The sequence below is a fragment of the Mustela erminea genome, chromosome 5 (genome assembly GCF_009829155.1).
Source record: "Mustela erminea isolate mMusErm1 chromosome 5, mMusErm1.Pri, whole genome shotgun sequence".
NCBI classification, from domain to species: Eukaryota; Metazoa; Chordata; class Mammalia; order Carnivora; family Mustelidae; genus Mustela; species Mustela erminea.
Genome location: NC_045618.1, coordinates 46,778,432 through 46,797,999, shown reverse-complemented (window position 1 = coordinate 46,797,999; position 19,568 = coordinate 46,778,432). Strand labels below are relative to the sequence as shown.

Here is a 19,568-nt window from a genome sequence, read left to right as displayed (position 1 = left end):
GCGGATACCTAAGGACCTTAGCTCCTGTTGAGTCCTGTGCCTTCGCTCTGCCCTGACTCCCAGACTGCTGACTTCATCCCCCCATCTCTCCTCTGCTCTTGATTCCCCACTCTGCCCTCATCCCACCCACTGCCTCCTAGTTTGGCAGGTCCCTGTTCTTGTCCAGCTGCAGGAGGGAGGGAGCGGACAAGAGACCGCGCAGGTCTGGGGAGGCCTTACTTACCTTCTCCCAGAGGGTCCAGGCTGTGGAGCATGAGCTGGAAGATGGGGCTGCGGATGGTACTGTTGTGCAGAGAGGCCAAGCTCCTCTCTCGTGTCAGCACTGCTGGGAGCACTGCCGGGAGCTGAGCAGAGAAGAAGAGGGCCTCAGTGGGCCCTGCCCAAGCTAGGGAAGGAGCCACATGCACGAGGGCCTCACTATCCCTGCCCCCCTCCATTGGAGGGCAGAACAAAGCACAGGAGCCTTATCCCGGCCTCCCCCTCCCTTCACCTCCGTCAGGAGCATTAACACTGCTTTCTTTCCCAGCCTCCCCTCACTCTTCCATGACTGGATAATTCTACGTACTGAATAATTCTCCAAGGTCTCAACAGGGAGCAGACAATGTGCACGACACATAACGCATTACCTAGGGTCTGTCCTTCCCTGAAGATTCACTCTCACAGAAACACGCTCACCCCCACACGCAGACCCCCTGTGCCTGGGTTCACTTCACGGTCCCCAGAGCATCATCCGGCTTTATCATTGCCCCAGCCCCAGATAAGCAAGACCGTGATCGCCTTCTACAGAAAAGGAAATGGAAAGTGAACGAGGCTAGGTGGTGTATCCAAGGTCCGGTGGGGAGGAAATGAAAGACTTGATACTAGCGCTCAGGACTTTCAATTCCCAGTTCTGTTCCCTTTTTTCTACCCACAGATGCTCAGGAGACCTTCACAGGCACACACATACTCACACCTATGTGCACAGATACCCAGATGTGACACACATAGAAATATCATCTGATTTGCAAAGGAGCATCGAAGACAGACCCACGCTTGCTCAGGCCCTCGCACCCCCCACCCCCATTCCCATCTCTCCGGAGCTGAACTCCTCTGCCATCTAGTGGCTGTGGTAACACAGTACTCCACAGCAGGCCTAGGGATTTTCTTAGGTTAGGACGATTTCATTCAGGCCCCAGCCTCTCTCCTCTCCAGGAATCCCATAATTCTTTCCAAATATCCCACCACCCAAAGGCAGCTAAGATACCAGAAACCTCAGACTCCCCTGCTTCCAGTGCCCCTCCTGTGTTTCTCTTATTTCTGGAGCATTCCAAATCCACTGGTACTTTTTAGATCAATTCTAAACGTTGGGGCTTGAGTTCGTCTAGTCCACAGTCATTTTACAGATGCAAAAGCTCACACAGCAAGCCAGGGGCAGAGCAAACAGGGGCATTCTGGATTTAGCTCCCTAATGAGCATCTCCTCCCAGGCCACCTTGGAGGTGACAGTCCCTCTAGCAAAGGAGCTGGCTCCTTCCCTGGCTTGCCCTGGGAGCACTCCCAGGAGCTTCCCAAGCCTGAACCCCACCTAGGACCCTCGGCATCAGGGCCACAGTGCCTAAGTTCTATGGCTGTCCTCCGAGACCCTGCGGTGTCCCCCTGGGCAGACGCCACATGGCACCCACCTTGACCCTCTTGTTTTCCTGTAGCTCATCCACCATGACTGCCCCATGGCTGGGCTGCAAACGGGGACTGGAGCTATGGGATGTTTGGAGAGACGCTTGCTCTCCCTCCCTACTTCTCTCTCTCTTCGGGGAAACCTCAGGTGGGAACACAGAAACACACCCAAAAATAACCTGCTCTCAGGAGATGTTTTACCATATCCAAACCCCAGCCTGGCCTTTCACGGTCTGGCTTCCGCCTGCACACAGTAGGCCCAGTCAAATGTGTCCACTGTCTACACTCCAGTAACACCAACTGTCTTTCAGCCTCTCAAAGGCAACATCCTCTTTACCCACTCTGAAACCCTCATCGCGGGACCTCTCTCCCAAGCTTGGCACCCTCCTTCCTTCCCTCACTCCCCATATTTCAGGTCTCCATTTACATGCCACCTTCCTCTGGGGAGCTGAGGTGTTGCCTCATTCTCTTTTATAGATCCCTGTTCTTCTCCTCCATAGCGCTTTCCTCAATTTATTTGTGTGTTAACAAACATTGCTAACGTTGTTAACAAACATACAAATAAATTAACTGCCCCCCCCAGCATCTTTTTTTTAAGATTTTGCTTATTTACTTGTCAGAGAGAGAGCATAAGCAGAGGGAGAAGCACGCTCCCCACTGAGCAAGGAGTCCAACGCTGGACTCGATGCCAGGACCCTGAGATCATGACCTGAGCGGAAGGTAGATGCTTAGCCGACTGAGCCACCCAGGTGCCCCCCACCACCACCCCCTACCCCCAACATCTTGAAGAAAGATTGCTTATTTCATTCACCACTATGTGTCCAGCAGAAAAACACTCTTGGGCACTTCGCATAAGTTCAATAAACACTTGTTGCATGATGTGTGAATGAACTGTCCTCTAACTGTCCCCAACCCATTCCAACTCCTGGGGCCTTGTTCGTGACTCTTGTCTCTGCTTAAGACGCCTTCTCCATTCCTCCACATCTACCAGTTTCTCAGAAAATTCAGGGTGAATTTTTCTATAAAGTTTTCCTGAATGGCCCCTCCTACTCCCCCCGCCCCCCGCTGGCTCCAGCTCCCCGTGATCCCTCTCTCCTCAAAAGCTGTATAACAGGGAACATATTTTGTGTTACCAAAATCTGGCTCTGTGATCGAGGGTAAGCGCTCGGGTCCTCCGGAAGCTGCATGGCAGCCAGCTAGGAAAAGAGACAGCCCTAGAAAAATCTAAGACGGAGGATCACTAAACGCACAGTACTTATTGTCTGCACCACTAGCCTGCTGCCTTGCATTTACCGCTTTATAATGCCATTTTAACTTTTAAAAGAATTATGTTTTAACTATTGACATATGTGAGTTGTCTACCCAGCTAGGCGCAATTTTTTTTTCGAAGTGACAATACAATCATCTCTGTTCTCCTAACCCGGAGCACAGTGTCTTGTACATAGTAGGTGCTCATTAAAGGTGAGCCGACTGAGTAGCTATTCCTAAGGAGCTTCTAGTGCTATCTTCAGACAACATGGTCACCAACGGTTGCCCCCAATACCTATCATCACCTCCCCACTGCTGGCCTCTATGGCCAAAACTAGAACTGGACTTGCTACCGTCTCTGTTTCAACGCAGAAAATAAAATAGTGCCTGAGCCAGGGTGCTTCACACCCCCCCCCCAATCCTCCCAATTTGTTCATTCGTTCAGTTCTTATTTCCTGAGTACCTGCTGCTTACAGGTCAGTGTGCTAGTGCTGTCAGGACGCAAAGATGTCGAGGACACAGGTTCTATGTCCAGAAAGGAACTGGAACCAATACTGACAAAGTAGGGGCGCCTGGGTGGCTCAATGGGTTAAAGCCTCTGCCTTCAGCTCAGGTCATGGTCCCAGGGTCCTGGGATGGAGCCCCGCGTGGGGCTCTCTGCTCAGCGGGGAGCCTGCTTCTCTCTCTGCCTCTCTGCCTACTTGTGATTTCTGTCTGTCGGATAAACAAATAACATCTTTAAAAAAAAAAAAAAAAGTACTGACAAAGCAGAAAGTGGCGCAAGAAATGAGAAGCGTAGATGAAGCCGCAGTGGTGGGAAGGACAAGAAGGTTCCTGAAGTAGGCAGAATTCGAGTGAGCTTTGAAGGATGGGGGAGGTTTGAATGCTGGACATAGATGACTGAATGAATTGAATGAATGGATGGATGAACCAATGAATTTGCAAACGAGTGAAACAGAGCAGAAATAACCAATCTGCATATGAAGGGAGCACTTCGAATTTCTGAGCAAATCCCCTGACTCTTTCATGACACACGGTAGGTTTACTGGCATGGTAAGTACGCCTGCTGGCCCAGCCTTCTCACTTTTATCCTGTCCAACCTTCACCCAGTGAGTTTCTGGAGGCAAAAAACCAGGAGGAGCCAGGGTGCCCTTTGGGGTAGCTAGTTCTGTCCACAGAGGGGCAGGAGAGATTGACTTCTGCCCCGTGATGCATGTGCCTAATGATTTTTCTGCCATTCAGATTTACCCCAAATATTTCTGAGTTCATCGTTCTTTGCACATATCAATACCTTCTGAGATCAGCATGTACTTCCAATTTTCTGAAGCCCTTCATATCCACTTTCTCATCCAGGACTACTAACTCCACGAAGCACACAAGGTCAGTATTATGACTGCTCTCTGACAGATGAGAAAACAGAGATGCGGGAAGAGTGTGGCACTTGCCCACACTCACAAAGTCAGGGTCAGAACTCTGACCCCCTGATCCGCATTAGAAGTATGTTGTTGCTGTTGTCCTTTACTAGCTCGCATTTCTTTGCCCAGGCAAAAATAAGATAATGAGGCAAAATCTCCATTCCCTAGCGGCTTTGTTCCAAATTATTGACATTTTAGGTAAGTGGACACGAATGCTCTTCTCCATTTAGATGTGGATGATGGGTCTATTATGGGTAGCAGTCCTGGCAAGTAGGTGCTTTCAGAATATGCTCTTGGTACAAACACATTTCATATCCACCTCTGACACCAATCCATCGCCCCTCCCCTCTCTTCAGCCTCATTACCCCACCTTCTCCTTCTCCTCATGAAAATTAGCAAAGGGAGCGGACCGAAGAGGATGTCTTCATGCCAGCCAAACCCCCCAGCACCTGTAATGCATCTTGCTGAGGCTGAGCAGTGGGATCCCTTGTAGCTGCTCCTGAAACCCTCAGGGGGCTCTGCCTCCTGACTTCTGATTTCTATCTCCCACTAATACGGCAGTTAATCATTGGCTTCTCCCCTCCTAGACCATCCAGGACACATTCCCTGAACCATGTATTTTAGTCTGTGATTTTTTTAAAAAGATTTTATTTATTTATTTGACACAGAGAGGGAGAGATCACAAGTAGGCAGAGCATCAGGCAGAGAGAGAGGAGGAAGCAGCCCCCCCGCTGAGCAGAGAGCCCGACACGGGGCTCCATTCCAGGACTCTGAGATCACAACCTGAGCTGAAGGCAGAAGTTTAAACCACTGAGCCACCCAGGCGCCCCTGTGATTTTTTTTTTTTTTAATATTCATTAGACAAGTGTTTTTACTGAATTCTTGGTCTGAGTCCTGCCTTTACCCAAGTTACACTCCAGTAGGAGACCCTTCACTCTAGCCTTTTTCTGCGTACAGTCTTGCGCTCTGATCCACTCATTTTTTCTAAGCTGGAAACCCAGAAGTCTACCCAAATTCCTCCCTCTCCTTCATAGCCCACATCCAATCAGCTGTCAGACCTAGTTCCTAAAAGTCCTCAAATTTAGCTGCATCTCTCCTGCCTACAGTCCTGTAAAACCCTCCTGATTCCTGATCTGTTCCTCTTCCAGTTCATTCTCCATCCTTCAGCCAGAGTGATAATCTGAACAAAGCACAAATCGCGTCCCTCCCCCCGAGGAGCTTACTGTCCTCAAAAGGGAGTCCAGACTCCTTAGCTGAGCACCTACTAGCCTCTTATCTCCAGTCCAGCACTGTCCAATAGAAATAGAATGCAAGTCACATACATAACTTTAACTATTTTAGTAGCCACTTTTTTTTTTTTTTAGTAGCCACTTTTTTTTTATTAACACACAATGTATTATTTCCCCCAGGGGTACAGGTCTGTGAATCATCAGGTAGTAGCCACATTTTTTAATGTAAAAGGAACGTATGAAATTAATTTTAATAATATACTTAAAATATAATATACATATATATATACTCAAATATACTAAAAATATCATAATTCAACATGTAATTAATATAAAAAGATCAATGAGCTATTTTGCCCTTTTTTTTCATACCAAGCCTTTGAAGCCCAGTGTATATTTTATACTTACAGCATCTCTCAGTCCGGATTTGCCCCATTTCAAGAGCTGAGTGGCTCCATGTAGCTAGACTTACATGCTTTTTCTTAAAAAGTGTCAGGCCCCAGAAAATTTGGATCAATTCCCACTCTGCTTGGCCGAGCTCATCAAGGACTTGGGACTGTGCCTTTTTTGTCACTGTAACCCCAGACCCTACACGGGCCTCATATAAAGGGATTCAATAAATGTTTGCTGAATGAATGAGCATTGGAGCTTTTTATGGCACAGACCTAGGGCCTCCCCCTCCCCCTCCCACTCCCTCTCTCAGGCGGTCCTCGATTTTAATTACCACACGTTGTCAGTGATTCACAAATTTCTAGCCCAGACCTTGCTCCTGAGCTTCAGGCCCATGTGGGTAACTGCCTCCCAGACATACCCACTTGGAGGTGCCGTAGGCACCCAAACTCATCACTCCTGACTGGAAACTCTTGAGTTGCCCTAACCCTGTCCATCCTCGAGTCTTCCCTTTTTCACTGGGTGGGACCACCATCTACCCCGCTGCTCAAGGCGAAAACCTGGCAGCATCCTTGACTTCTCTGGCTGTGGCACCCTCCCACCCACTTCATCACCAGTCCAGATGATTCTGCCTTTAAGACATCTCTCAAAGATACACACGTTGGATGCCCACATCAGCCTCCCAACTGGACTCCCTGTTTTTACCCTCGCACACCTACGGTTCATTTTCTACACAGCGGTTAGGACCGACCTCTTAATATGGCTCCTTGTCACTTCCTTCCCTGCTGAGCATCAGTTAAAATCCAAAGTCCATATCTGACCCATAAGGCCCGGCAGGAAGCCACTCCCACCTCTCCAGCGTTATCTTGCTCTACTCTCCCCTCACTCACGGACCACACTGGCCTCCATTTCTTTATTCCAATGTACTGAGCTCCTTCTGGGCTCCAAGCCTTTGCAGATGTTATTTCCTCTTCCAGAATTCTTCCCCATGGAGCACGGGGTGGTTTCCCTTCTCATTCTGCAGATCTCTGTTTAGACCTTTCTCCCTCCAAGAGGCTTCTCCTGCTCTCCCTCACAAGAGGGGGCCGCACCTCCAGTCCCTCTCCACCACAGGCACGCTTAACTTCACCGCCCTTGTCACTCTCTGAAATTACCTTTTTTTTTTTTTTTTTTACTTGTTTAGCATCTATATGCCCACTCCCCACACTAAATAAGGTTAGTTTTATGTTTCCAACCTATTCAGGTGGCAGAGTATCTAGAAACCATGCTGTTATTTGTAGAACACCACCAATATCTAATTTCATACTTAATCCCATCATATACACTAAGAGAAAATATTACTGTGTAGCAAGAATGCATGTAAAATCTCATTTACATGTACACATGCCTCCATGGAAACCACAAGCTGTTGGACCAGGCACAATCAGGTATTTGAATTTTTCTATTCCTATTTGTTTGTTTCTCATTCATTCATTTTGTCATCTTCTAGCACCGACTAGCAGGTGAACACTAAAAAAAATGTTATGAGGAAAAGAAGCCTTAAAACTGAGAATTCTACTTTTGTCATCTTTTTCTGACAACGGGGAGGAAGCTAACTATTCCCAAAGGAGGGAACCCTTGGACAGTTAAAGGAGGGAACCCTGGGTGGCTCAGAGCATGCAACTCTTGATCTTAGGGCTGTGAGTTCAAGCTGCATGATGGGTGTGGGGCCTACTTAAGAAAAAATAAAAATAAAATTAAAATGTGTGAATATTATCTTGAAAGAGAGAGAGAGAGAAAGCTGGGAACACCTCAGCCCAAGCTAGGAGGGGCTCTTTGGGAGCTAAGTGGATTCCCTGAAGCCTAGCATGAGTGGGGTCCACAGAGCTGGAGAAGTCTTCCTGTCCATAGGGCTTCCTGTCCATAGTCCTGCTGTCTCCACAGCAGACAGCTGGCTATACCGGCCACTGATAGAAGCCCTTGGAATAAACATCAACCTCGACAAGGGGAGGACTGGCCCCCTTAGGAGGCACCTGGTTTGTCTGCTTAGGGGGTCATGTTCATTGCTTTAATTCAAAACCCTTGCCAGGAAAAACAAACAAACAAACAAACAAAAAAACATAAAACAGTCCCCAATGCATTTAAGAAAAGAGTGGCAGACTTTTCCCCAGAGTTTCACATTCTGAAGTATTCTTGAAGGCATAGTGTGTGGACAGGGACCCAAAAGGACCCAAAATAGCTTGTTCCCCTCCCACCTTGGATTCCTTTTTACCACTGGTGCCCCTCAGGCCATATTGCCAATCAGCATCTCGTGCAGATGGCTGGTCCTTGCTAGCTAAGTTGGGAGCTCGCAAATCTCTCTATGGAGAAAGGCCCGTGGCGCTTCCAAGCACAAATAGATAAAGCTTTTTTTTTTTTTTTTAAGATTTTATTTATTGGGTCACCTGGGTGGCTCAGTGGGTTAAGCCTCTGCCTTCAGCTTGGGTCGTGATCTCAGGGTCCTGGGATCAGGCCCCACATCGGGCTCTCTGCTCAGTGGGGAGCCTGCTTCTCCCTCTCTCTCTGCCTGCCTGTCTGTCTACTTGTGATTTCTCTCTCTGCCAAATAAATAAAAAATCTTAAAAAAAAAAAGATTTTTATTTATTTATTTATTTAGGGAGAACTAATTACCATCTTCCTACTGAATAAGATTACTAAGAAAAGTAAATAGATAAAGCTTTTTAAGCCAGGTAGATGCATCAGCTTTGCTGTTTGTTGGCCTTCTGTGACTATGCATGGTCACCACAAGTCAGGTATTTATCATTTCAGGCTAGTATAAATACACTGCGGGGGGGTATAGTTTGTACTCAGGTATAGAGCTTCAGAGCAAGCGAAGTTAGACTGTATCAATAACAGGGATCATAAAAGGCATCCCAAACCAAACCAACTAAATGCCGGTTTGACCAATATTGTCTAAAGTGTCTTAGCTTTTATTTCTTTCTCAGCCAGTGTCAAAAGAGAGACTCTAAAATTTTTACTATGTGTCTGTGTCCGACGCTACACCCTTTATTTTTTTCTAGAAATGCTCTTAAGTGAATTCTTTTTTTTTTTTTAAGATTTTTATTTATTTATTTGACAGGCAGAGATCACAAGTAGGCAGAGAGGCAGGCAAAGAGAGGAGGAAGCAGGCTCCCCGCTGAGCAGAGAGCCTGATGCGGGGCTCAATCCCAGGACCCTGGGATCATGACCTGAGCCAAAGGCAGAGGCTTAACCCACTGAGCCACCCAGGTGCCCCTCTTAAATGAATTCTGATAGGATTATCCCCTCCCCACCCCCAGAAAACCCCTTTACCCCAATTCTAAGTTGTCAGGTTGTCAGAGCAGGATAAAAAGTAAAGCGAAAGGCCCTCCAGCTCAGAAACTCTACAGATATCAGCTGGGTAAATATCCAGCAAGAAAACAAATCATTCTCTGCTGATCTCGTCTCCAGGCTGCTCAGGAAGAAGACCCACAAGTATGTTGGACTTGGGGAAGCAGCGTGTGGCCGCTCCCGTTTGTCACTGTATTGTCTGTGGCAGCTTTCATGCTACAGCAGAGCTGAGTAGTTGTGACAGAGACTGCACGGCCTGCAAGGCCCGAACGATTTACTGTCTGGCCCTTTACAGTAGCAGTCTGCCAACCCCTGCATGAGATCGTCATCCCACTCACTTTATAGATCAGCAATCTAAGTCCTGGTGGGAAAGCAAAGTGACTTCCTAGCACTTTGTATAGTGTTCCTTCCATGACAGTTACTCTTGTCTGTGCTGGTGCTTCTCATTGAAGCGCTTACAGATAAAGGTTTGTTGAATGGCACTGACTTGCCCAGAGCAACAGGGGCAGTTTGCAGCAGAGCCTGAGTTAAAACCCAGAAATACAGTTTCACGCACCCGTGGTGAGAACCACCACGAGCTACGGAACGGGCTGAGTTAATGATCCTCTCTGAGACTCAGTTTCCTCATCTGCAAAATGGAGGCTGCCATCTATCCTTGCAGGGCTTTCGTGAGAAATCGTTGAGATCATGTACATACGGAATAGGCCCTCCATAAGCAAGGATCCCTCCCCACTCTTCTCTCTCTCTACCCTGGAACCCCTGAATTGTTAGGGTTTCCTGAGGAAACGGAACCACCTACTTAGCACCTCCTGCTAGAGACGAGAGCCCGGGCTTGCCTCTTTGGGGGATAAAAAGATTGTTCCCCCATGCACTGGCAACGATGAGTCTGATGATGTAGCCACCCTCTCCGCACCTCGCCCCAGGCTGGCAAGAGAGGAAGGGAGGGGCCCAGATGTCTTTCCTGTTCCTGTTTCTCTCCAAAGGGAGCTGGATCACTCTGCCCTCCATTTCTCTTCCTGCTGCTTAGACTTCGCGACCACCTGTGGCTCTGACCTTGCCTGCCCAGCCTCCCTCCTTGGCTCCTTACTCCTCTGTCTGGTCGTCCCCCACTTCTCTCCAGCTTCTTCAGTTTGGAGCTTGGCTGATGGAATAAGCCACTTCCCTGGTCCCCTGCTTTCCTGGGGTGATGCTCAGAGAAGGGAACCATTAGTCAGGGAGAGGTGTGAGTCAATAGGTCAACAGGAGTGAGACAGTAAGGCATGCTTATTTTCATGTTGAAGAGAAAGAGTTTACAGGGGTAAGGACACCCTCTTGCATAAACCGCAAAAACGAATGCCAACACAGTTTACTAGATCAATGATTGGATTTCCAGAAAATTGTTTCATGAATTCAAAACTGAATGGCTTGCTCCTAGTCTATCAGTGAAGTTCAGGATAATCTCTCTCTCTCTGACCGGATCATAGGTTTCAGCTACCCAAACATGGACATAAAGATAGAAGTAAAGACAGTTCCCACTCTTTCTTTCCCTCTCTCTCTTTCTCTCCCTCTCTCCTTCTTTTTGGCTTTTAGACATCTAAGGTGAAATCCAAGTCCACATGTTTTAAAAACCATTTCAAAATAGCCATAGTTGTGCTCACTTCGGCAGTACATATACAAAATAGTCATACTCCAGGATTCCTGGGTGGTTCAGTCAGTCATCTGCCTTCAGCTCAGGTAATGATCCCAGGGTCCTGGGATGGAGCCCCGCATTGGGCTCCCTGCTCAGCAGGGAGTCTGCTTCTCCCTTTCCTTCTGCCCCCTCCTTGTGCTCTCTCTCTCTCTCACTCTATATCAAATGAATAAAATTTATTTTAAAAATAGTCATAGTTCTTGTTATTTTGACTAATTTTTAGTGAGGAGTTGTTAATACTGCAAAGTACTAACTATAGGTTTTTTATTTTATTTTATTTTTTTAAAGATTTTATTTATGGGGCACCTGGGTGGCTCAGTGGGTTAAAGCCTCTGCCTTCGGCTCTGGTCGTGATCCCAGGGTCCTGGGATCGAGCCCCGAGTCTGGCTCTCTGCTCCGTGGAGAGCTTGCTTCCTCCTTTCCCTCCCTACCTGCCTCTCTGACTACTTGTGATCTCTGTCAAATAAATAAATACAATCTTTAAAAAAAAAAAAAAGATTTTATTTATTTATTTATTTGTCAGAGAGAGCGGGCAGTGTACAAGCAGGGGCAGCAGCAGGCAGAGAAAGAAGCTGAGCAGGGAGTCCCACATTGGGCTCTGGGATCATGACCTGAGCTGAAGGCAGATGCTTAACCAACTGAGCCACCCAGGGGTCACTCAAAGATTTTATTTTTAAACAATCTCTACACCCAGCATGGGGCTCAAACTGACAACCCCAAGACCAAGAGTCACATGTTCCACTGACTGAGCCAGCCAGGCACCCCTAGATTTTATTTTAAATAAATACAGATTGACTTTCAAGTATAACCAGTAATTCAACCTGTTGTTGTTGTTGTTGTTGTTTTTTAATGCTGTTAATTAAGATTCATTCTGGATTTGCTTGAGCAAATAAGAACAGAGTTGTGATTGGCACCACGCTCACTGGTTGGCAAAGAGCTGCTAGTACCGCCCTAGAAGTCTCTTAAGTAGGTTACAAATTCTCCTTTGAAATCATGACTATGCTTCACAAGATCTGCTTTGATGGTCTTGCCCTCGCAAAATGGAAAATTCAGAATCTGTAGAGCTTAAATGAAAACAGAACTACTGATAAGGACTGGGAGGCCATTCAGAGGCATTTTGAAAACAGCCTGATGTATACCAAGGCATTTGATGCTTTTCTCAGGGAAGAGTGCCAGGCTTCTGGCCACCCTCAGCAAGGCATGCCCTGAGGATTGCAGTAGGAGGGAGGCCCCTGTTTCTTCATATTAAATGTAATGCTCTGAGCCTCCCTTTCTTTTTTAAGCTTCATGGAGCAGTAAACTGACAGGCAATAGCACTGAATAGGGAGTTCGGATACTGGGTTCCCATTCTGATTCTGATACCTGCTGGCTATATAACCTTGAGTAGGACATTTCTTTTTGGGGGGTCATCTGCAAATACGGCAGCTGGAGCTCAGTTGACCAGACCAGACAAATAACCACTGTGCAGGGCCAGCCAGAATTAAACTCACCTGGACAATGATCATTAGACAGGACCTTTTTGGTAACTCGTTGGACTCTTACAATTTCTTCCAGAGAAGGGAAGGGAAGGGAGGGGCTGGTCCAAGGTCACACAGGTAGTTAGAAGCAGAATCAGATTAGAATCCAGATTTCCTGACTCCTACTTCTGTGCTCTGGCCAGAATACTCCATCATCTCAAATATCCTAATGGAAGTACATTTCATCTCTGTTGCATCATGTGTCTCCCAGACATGCTACTGAATTTGGTCTCCATCCTGCCCACTCATCAAAACTGCTCTGGATTAAAGAGCTAAGTCCTTGCACTCTTGCACGCAAAATTCTGCTTGCACCAGTGGCTTTTCTGAAACCTGAAAGAGGCAGGCTGAGAGCCAACCTTTGCCTAAACCCACCCTTTAGGAACAGGAAAGAACCAGGGTCTGTGTTCCCTAAGGCACCTCACCTTGGAGTCAAGGAACAAAAACTTTGAGATGAATTTTCAGAGATAACGTCCCCACCTTAATCTCATCTTCCAGGTTATTGAACCACACACTGAACTTAGAAGGAAGGTCCTTCGCAAGGGCGAAGAAATTCTTAAGAAAGAATCTTGGAGCCAAGAGAAAGCCTTGGGGTTGGAGCTCTGGTATCTGGTCTCCACTTGATAAGAGAGAGGGCCCTGCACCCAATGCTGGCTTGTCAGTGGATGAGCGGAGCTCTCATCTGAACCAATATATCAAAAACAAAACAAAAACAAAAACAAAAAACCTCCCCCTTGTCAGACCCTATCCAAGCCACTAGCTCCAAACCCAGAATGTGAACAAACAGGATTAAACGAAAGTGAAGGTGCTTGACAAACCATAAACAGCATGCACTTGGAAGAGATTATCATTTTTCCCTGTCTGATATCTCCTTGGATATTCTCCAAAGCCCAGCTGAAATGTCATTTCCAAAGACCCAGTCAGATCAACCCAAGTTCACATCTTGGCTCCACTGCCTATTTGCTCTGTGACCTTGAAGAGTGGTTTAACTTCAACAGTCCTCAGTGTCTTCCCCTGCCAATGGTGGACCGTAATAATAACCACTGGGTGACTGGGAGCTGAGCCAAGGTCACTCTTGCCAACTGCCTGGCAAAGTATAGGACTTTAAGTGTCTATTGACTAGCAAAGGGAACCAAAGCACCCATCCCTTGAGGTCTGACCCAGCAATTTCCACTCCTCAGTCACTGGCTTCTCCTCATCTTTTTTGTCCCAAAGGGGCTACAGAAACTTGAGCCAGCCTGTCCTTACCTTGCTGAGGTCCCCTAGGGCCATGACCTTGGCCACTGGCCTCCTGCTGAGCTGCTCCTTCACCCAGACCTCGACCTGCTTATTCCACTTCATGGTGAACACATAGAAAGCATAGCCCAGCAGCAGCAGCAGGCTTTCCCACCAGGCAATGAGGCTGTCCAGGAAGAAGATAATGAGCATTATCAGGTCAAGGATGTAGAAAGAGACATCACGGAATAAGGGCCACCATGTGAGATTGAGGATCTCCCGGGAGAAGAGGGCACAGGTGCCAATGACAAAGAGGATGTTGAACACAGCAGAGCCCACGATGGTACCAATGCCCACGTTGCTGTGGGAGATGAAGACGCCAATGAGGGAGGTGAAGAGCTCAGGGGCAGAGCCTCCAGCAGCCATGAAGGTGGCACCCGCCACATCATCAGAGATCTGTAGTTTATCTGTGATGACACCCAGGGCTGGGACAAAGTACTCATCGCACACGATGGCCAAGGCCACAAACACGTACATCATGCCAAAGATGTGCAGGACCACCCAGCCCTGTTGCCGCTGCTCTATGCTGAACAAGTCTGGGGGGTACTCTCCCTTGGTGTGAAGGTCTGGCCAGCCAGGAGGCAGTGCTGAGGGACTGGAACTGGGCACCTCTGGGATCATAGCTGTTGTCAGGCTGGGGGAGGCGGCAGGGGGCACCACTGGGGCTGGCTCCACAACCACACAGTGATGGACCTGGATGGTTGGATTTGCCCTGGCCTCGGAGGATGCTGAGGGCCTTGGTGCCGTGGAAAGTCTCTTTGACAGCCCCCAGAAGGTGGTGGAAGAAATTCCAGTGGTCGATGCACTGGTTCTAGACAACAGATTACTAATACTCCAGGTAGCGGTAGAGGCTTTGGTTTCTGTTGGGCTACTGCCTGTTGTGGTGCGTATTGTCACTTGCCCCTCAGAGATGACTGTGGTGTCCTCCAGGACCGTTTCCAGAGGAGGTGTCAGCTTGTTCTTTCTCGCTAACCCCCGGGGCTTGGTTGATCTATTATTGTCCACTCTTCTGGTGGTAGTCAGGATGTTCTCTTCTGTCATACTCCTTGGAGAAGTCAAGATGTTTGTTTCTATGTCATTTACCAGGAAAGTTGGGGTTGTATGAATTTCTCCCTTGAGAGTAGTTGGGGTGGTTTCCTCTACCATTCTCTTAGTAGAGTTGGTCTTCAATATTTTGGTGGTTGTCATAGCTTCACTGTCTTTCACTGTTGTTCTGGGGGTGATCCCATGGCTCTTTGTCATTGTCATGAGTGGGAATGGGGAATAATTGCCTACTATTCTACCAAGTGGAGATGGGGTGTATTTCTTCACCTTTCTCCCAGCCTGAGTTGGGTGGTAGCTCTGCATTTCTCTGCTGGGTGGTGTTGCTGAGGTATGATTCTTTACTGTTGGTCTGCTTGAAGTTGGGGTGTAGTGATTCAGTACTGTGCTGGGTGTGGTTGTGGTGTCTTCCTCCATTCTTTCTGTGTCTGCTGCTGTTAGGTTATAGTTATTCTTGAGTGGTGTTGGAGTGGTGTTGGCTGTCCTTCTGGGTGGATAGGGAGTATTCTCCATTGTTATGCCAGGTGTTTCTTCACCCCTATCAACTGTAGCTTGGGGCACCAGTGTATCACCTGCCATTTCAGAGCTAGCTCTTGGAGGGTCACTGCTCACCATCATCATATCATTGTTAGAGAGGTCACGGCTGGCCAGTTTTACAGGGTGTTGGGAAGACACTGCTGCCCACAATGAGGGGAGGCCCTGGGAGCTCCTCAGGTGCTGGTAGGTGGAACCAATGATCAACGTTCCCAACAGGAAGAGGAGGCGACTCCAATGAAGCCGTTTTGGCCGGAGAAACCGCCTCTCCCGTGTTCCCATTCTGATCAATTTCCCCATGATGGCCAGTTATGCCTGGTTACAGAAGACCTCTCATTCTGTCCGTGAAAAGATGGGGTCTATTCTGGCGTTCAGGTTGGTGATCAGTGAAGATTTCTCCATGAAGCCCAGCCAGGGGGTATCCACAAACCTAGAGGGTTTAAAAAAAAAAAAAAAAGTGGTTATTTGCCCCTAAGAGGAAAGCTGGGATCCATCAAACCCCTAGAAAAGAGTGATGACAATTCATGTAGGGGCCTTTATGCTAGGACGCAGTTGTTTCTGCTGAAACAAAACTACCCCTACTGCCTGTCCCAGAGAAAAAAGCATTAGTGGTCCTCTGTGTTGTGTAGGCATGCCAACATCCCAGGTTCCTGAGCTGGGTCTACCTAACCCTCTTTGGGATCCCTACAAGAGGCCTACCAGCACCCCTCAAGTCCAAACCTGAGTTGCTGGCAGCTCAGTCATCCATAGTTCATAGCCCAGGCCACAGATCTCACCTGGTCCGTGGCAGGAGGAAGATAAGGAGACATGATTTTAAGCTTTAGACAAAAACAGGCAGCAGTGGAAGGCAATGTTGGGAACTTCAAGGCTGTGCGTGGGTGTTTTTTGTTTTTTTTTGGTTTTTTTTTTTTATGTTTTGGACCCATCTAAATCAATTCCACGGTATCACCCAAAGAGGGCAAAGCTAATGTGATGATGCTTCCCAAACAGTGTGATGTGGTGGGAAGAACATGGAGAATGGAGTCAAAGTCCTGGATTTCCAGCCCTACTGCTTTCCAGCTGTGCCACTCTGGACAGGCTGAACCTCACTGCCTCATCTGTGAAATAGGCATGATAATAGATGTGAGTGATAATAGATGTGTCAGGGAAACTGACATCAGGAGTCCAAGGAAGACTTGTTTTTCAGTATACCCTGATGTTCAGTGTAACTGTTTAACATTTTTACCCTGTGCCATCTCATGATACTTTAAATTTAAATTTAATTTAATAGAAATAACAATAGTAACAATAATACCCATCACGGGAATGTTGAGAGTAAAAACACATAAGTTCTATAAAAAGCATTGTACAGGGGCACCTGGATGGCTCAGTGGGTTGAACCTCTGCCTTTGGTTTGGGTCATGGTCTCAGGGTCCTGGGATTGAGCCCTGCGTTGGGCTCTCTGCTCGGTGGGGAGCCTGCTTCCTCCTCTCTCTCTGCCTGTCTCTCTGCCTCCTTATGAGCTCTCTCCCTCTGTCAAATAAATAAATAAATAAAATCTTTGAAAAAGCATTTATACAGAATCAAGTGCTACATAAGGGTTGATTTTATTTAAAATTTTAATTTTGTAGTTTTATTTTTTTTTTAAGATTTTATTTATTTATTTGACAGACAGAAATCACAAGTAGGCAGAGAGGCAGGCAGAGAGAGGCAGGGGAAATAGGCTCCCTGCCGAGTGGAGAGCCCAATGCGGGGCCCCATGCAGGGCTCCATGCGGGGCTCCATCCCAGAACCCTGAGATCATGACCTGAGCCGAAGGCAGAGGCTTTAACCCACTGCGCCACCCAGGCACCCCTGTAGTTTTATATAAAGGTTTGATTCTATATTCTTCAGGAGGGGAAGAAGAACATGAAGGGCTCTGAAAAAGTCCTCAGTTTATAAATTAAGTAAATATTTATTAAATCTCTAGTTAGTGTCTACAGATTATTATAAAACATTAACTAGAAGTGGTTGGCTTTGCATTTAAAGGAATATATTTAAAGTGAGATGAGTAACTCAGAGAGTCTTAGGTCACTTAAGGTAAGAGGAATTACAGACACTAGTTAGCGCAACTCCCCATTTGAGACATGCAGAAGCTGAGATTCAGAGAGGAGCTCCACTTGCTCAGCATGGCACAGCTCCTGAGTGACGGTGCAGGTGAGCCTTCTAATGCCCCAATCTTCCCAGCAGGCCACACAAATTAGAGACGCAAATGCATTTGTCTTTTAAAGGAAAAAAGGAACAAGCAAAAGAAGAAGTACAGAATAAGTACATTTCCTTCTCTGGTCCTTGATCCTATAACCGTCTTTCCACCATCTCCCTGCAGCTGCCGTCCCATGCCCTAAATTCAACTCTGTAGCAAGCCTGCTTGACTCTCCTAAAGAAACTCTGGAGAAGGTCTTTCTTTCTGGTGTGCTGGTGTTGTCTAACAGAGCTGAGCCGACACCCCAGCTGACCCCTCCTATCTAATCACATCATTTACCTTCAAACTTGGACATCTGCGTATCTTCTTAGTTCTGGAAACTTGTCAGAATCCAGGGTCTCAAAGAGTGAGTCTGAAGCTGGACAGCAGAAAACACCCCATTCTTCTGTCCCCAGCTCCCCTACGGAATTCTAATTCAAGGCAGGGTCGGGTGTGAAGGGCATCTCAGGGGAAGAATATCCAATCCCTGCTAATACCTGCCTCTAAGAAGCTTATCAGGGCATTGTACAAGCTCTGGGTCCCAGTGCCTCTGCTAGAGCCTGAGAGGGTGGGCCTTCCACGGGGAAACAGATGGGCTCTCCGCGGCCCCCTGTGGTCAACAGGCAAACGGGAAACTTCTCAAATTTGGCTCTAAGCTCTAGGAATGAGAGATGGTGCAGGGTTCCCATGCTTAGGGGGAAGAAAGATCTGGAAAGATTCAGAAGGTGCTCTGAGGGAACCAGGAGAAAGTGCTTGGGGCTTAAGAGATCAGAAGACCTCAGTTAACACCAGGCTCTGTTTGCTACTGTGTGATTCTAATTGTAATCTAACTGTACGTGTGGAGATAGTAATACCAGATCTTCCTCTTTGTAGGGTGGGTATGAGAATCAAAATTAAAAATCAGGAAATATCTGCTCAATTTCACGGTGAACTTAAAACTGCTCTAAGAAATAGTTTATTTTAAAACATGGTCCATTCAGAAACATGAGGGAATGTGGGGAAAGTACTCTAAACTTTGAAACATTTGGCACTTGAAAAATATTTTATTAGGCCTAAGGGAAATCCTCTGTGGAAAGAGCACTGACAGATCTCCGGAGAGCAAGAGGGGACATCCCAAGATACCCAAGGAATTATGCCCCTAGCTCAGGACTGGAGGTGTTGAAATGAAGGTGGGGCAAGGCAGTGGGAACTTATGACCCTTACCCACTGACCTGGAACCCACTTTAATCACCTAGCTCTGCCTGATCTTTATTGACTGCTCCTTCCACCCCTCCCTGTTTCCCCCAGGGATAGAGATCACATGCAGTTTTGATTGTCCTCCTCTGAAATAGCAGGTAATCCCTCACCGCTTCACCCCTTGCCCTGCGTTATCCAGAGTGGCCTATAAGGTAAGAAGGTGCCCAGGTCCCCCTGCTGAAGCACACAAGGGTACCCACCCCCTGCAGAAACACCGAGAAGGGGGGCTGACCTCTGCCAGTCACCACGTCCTTGTCTTTAGGCTGCTGCAGGCAGAACCAGATCTAGTTACTTCCCGTCTCACCCCAGCTGTCTAACAGCCTCAACATGGCCCAGAAAGATGGAAAGAAGAGGGGTGCCAGAGTGATTCAGTCGGTGAAGCATCTGATTCTTCATCTTGGGTTCATGAGTTCAAGACCCACATTTGGCTTTAAAAAAAAAAAAAAAAAAAAAAGATAGAAAAAGGAACCAAATTCACAAGGTAGAATTATGAGAGATCTTTTTTTTTTTTTCCCCTAGAATAATTCCTCTAATTTTTACAATGCTATTTGTGCCATACAGGAAATTCAGGGGAGAAGCAAATTCCCAGAAAAGGAATATTCCTTTTCTCATATACTTATAACTGCTGCCAAGGAGTTCTTTCTAGTATGTAACCTAAATCTCCCCTGCTGGAGTTGAGCCTGGTTCCTCCTGTCTTGTTCTCAGGGATTGTGGCACACTTGAAATCCAGGCTGTAGAGAGGTCTGCAACTCAACCAAGAGTGGAAGTATGGCCCGGACTGGCAGGGTGAGCGCGGGCAAGTTATTTAACTTCTCAGTGGCTGTAAATCTCTCCTGTA

General features: G+C 47.3%; 1 protein-coding gene across 1 annotated transcript in view; it reads right to left on the bottom strand.

Annotated features, from left to right (window-relative positions):
• Positions 1-19,124, bottom strand: part of SLC24A1 (solute carrier family 24 member 1) — a 31,723-nt gene extending 12,599 nt beyond the window's left edge. The window contains exons 1-3 of the mRNA XM_032342922.1: positions 18,963-19,124; positions 13,693-15,724; positions 224-344 (exon numbers count right to left, since the gene is read on the bottom strand). Coding sequence (XP_032198813.1) covers positions 224-344; positions 13,693-15,594 — 2,023 coding nt within the window. The 5' untranslated portion in view covers positions 15,595-15,724; positions 18,963-19,124. The remainder of the gene's footprint in view (positions 1-223; positions 345-13,692; positions 15,725-18,962) is intronic.
• Between the last annotated feature and the right edge of the window lie 444 nt (positions 19,125-19,568).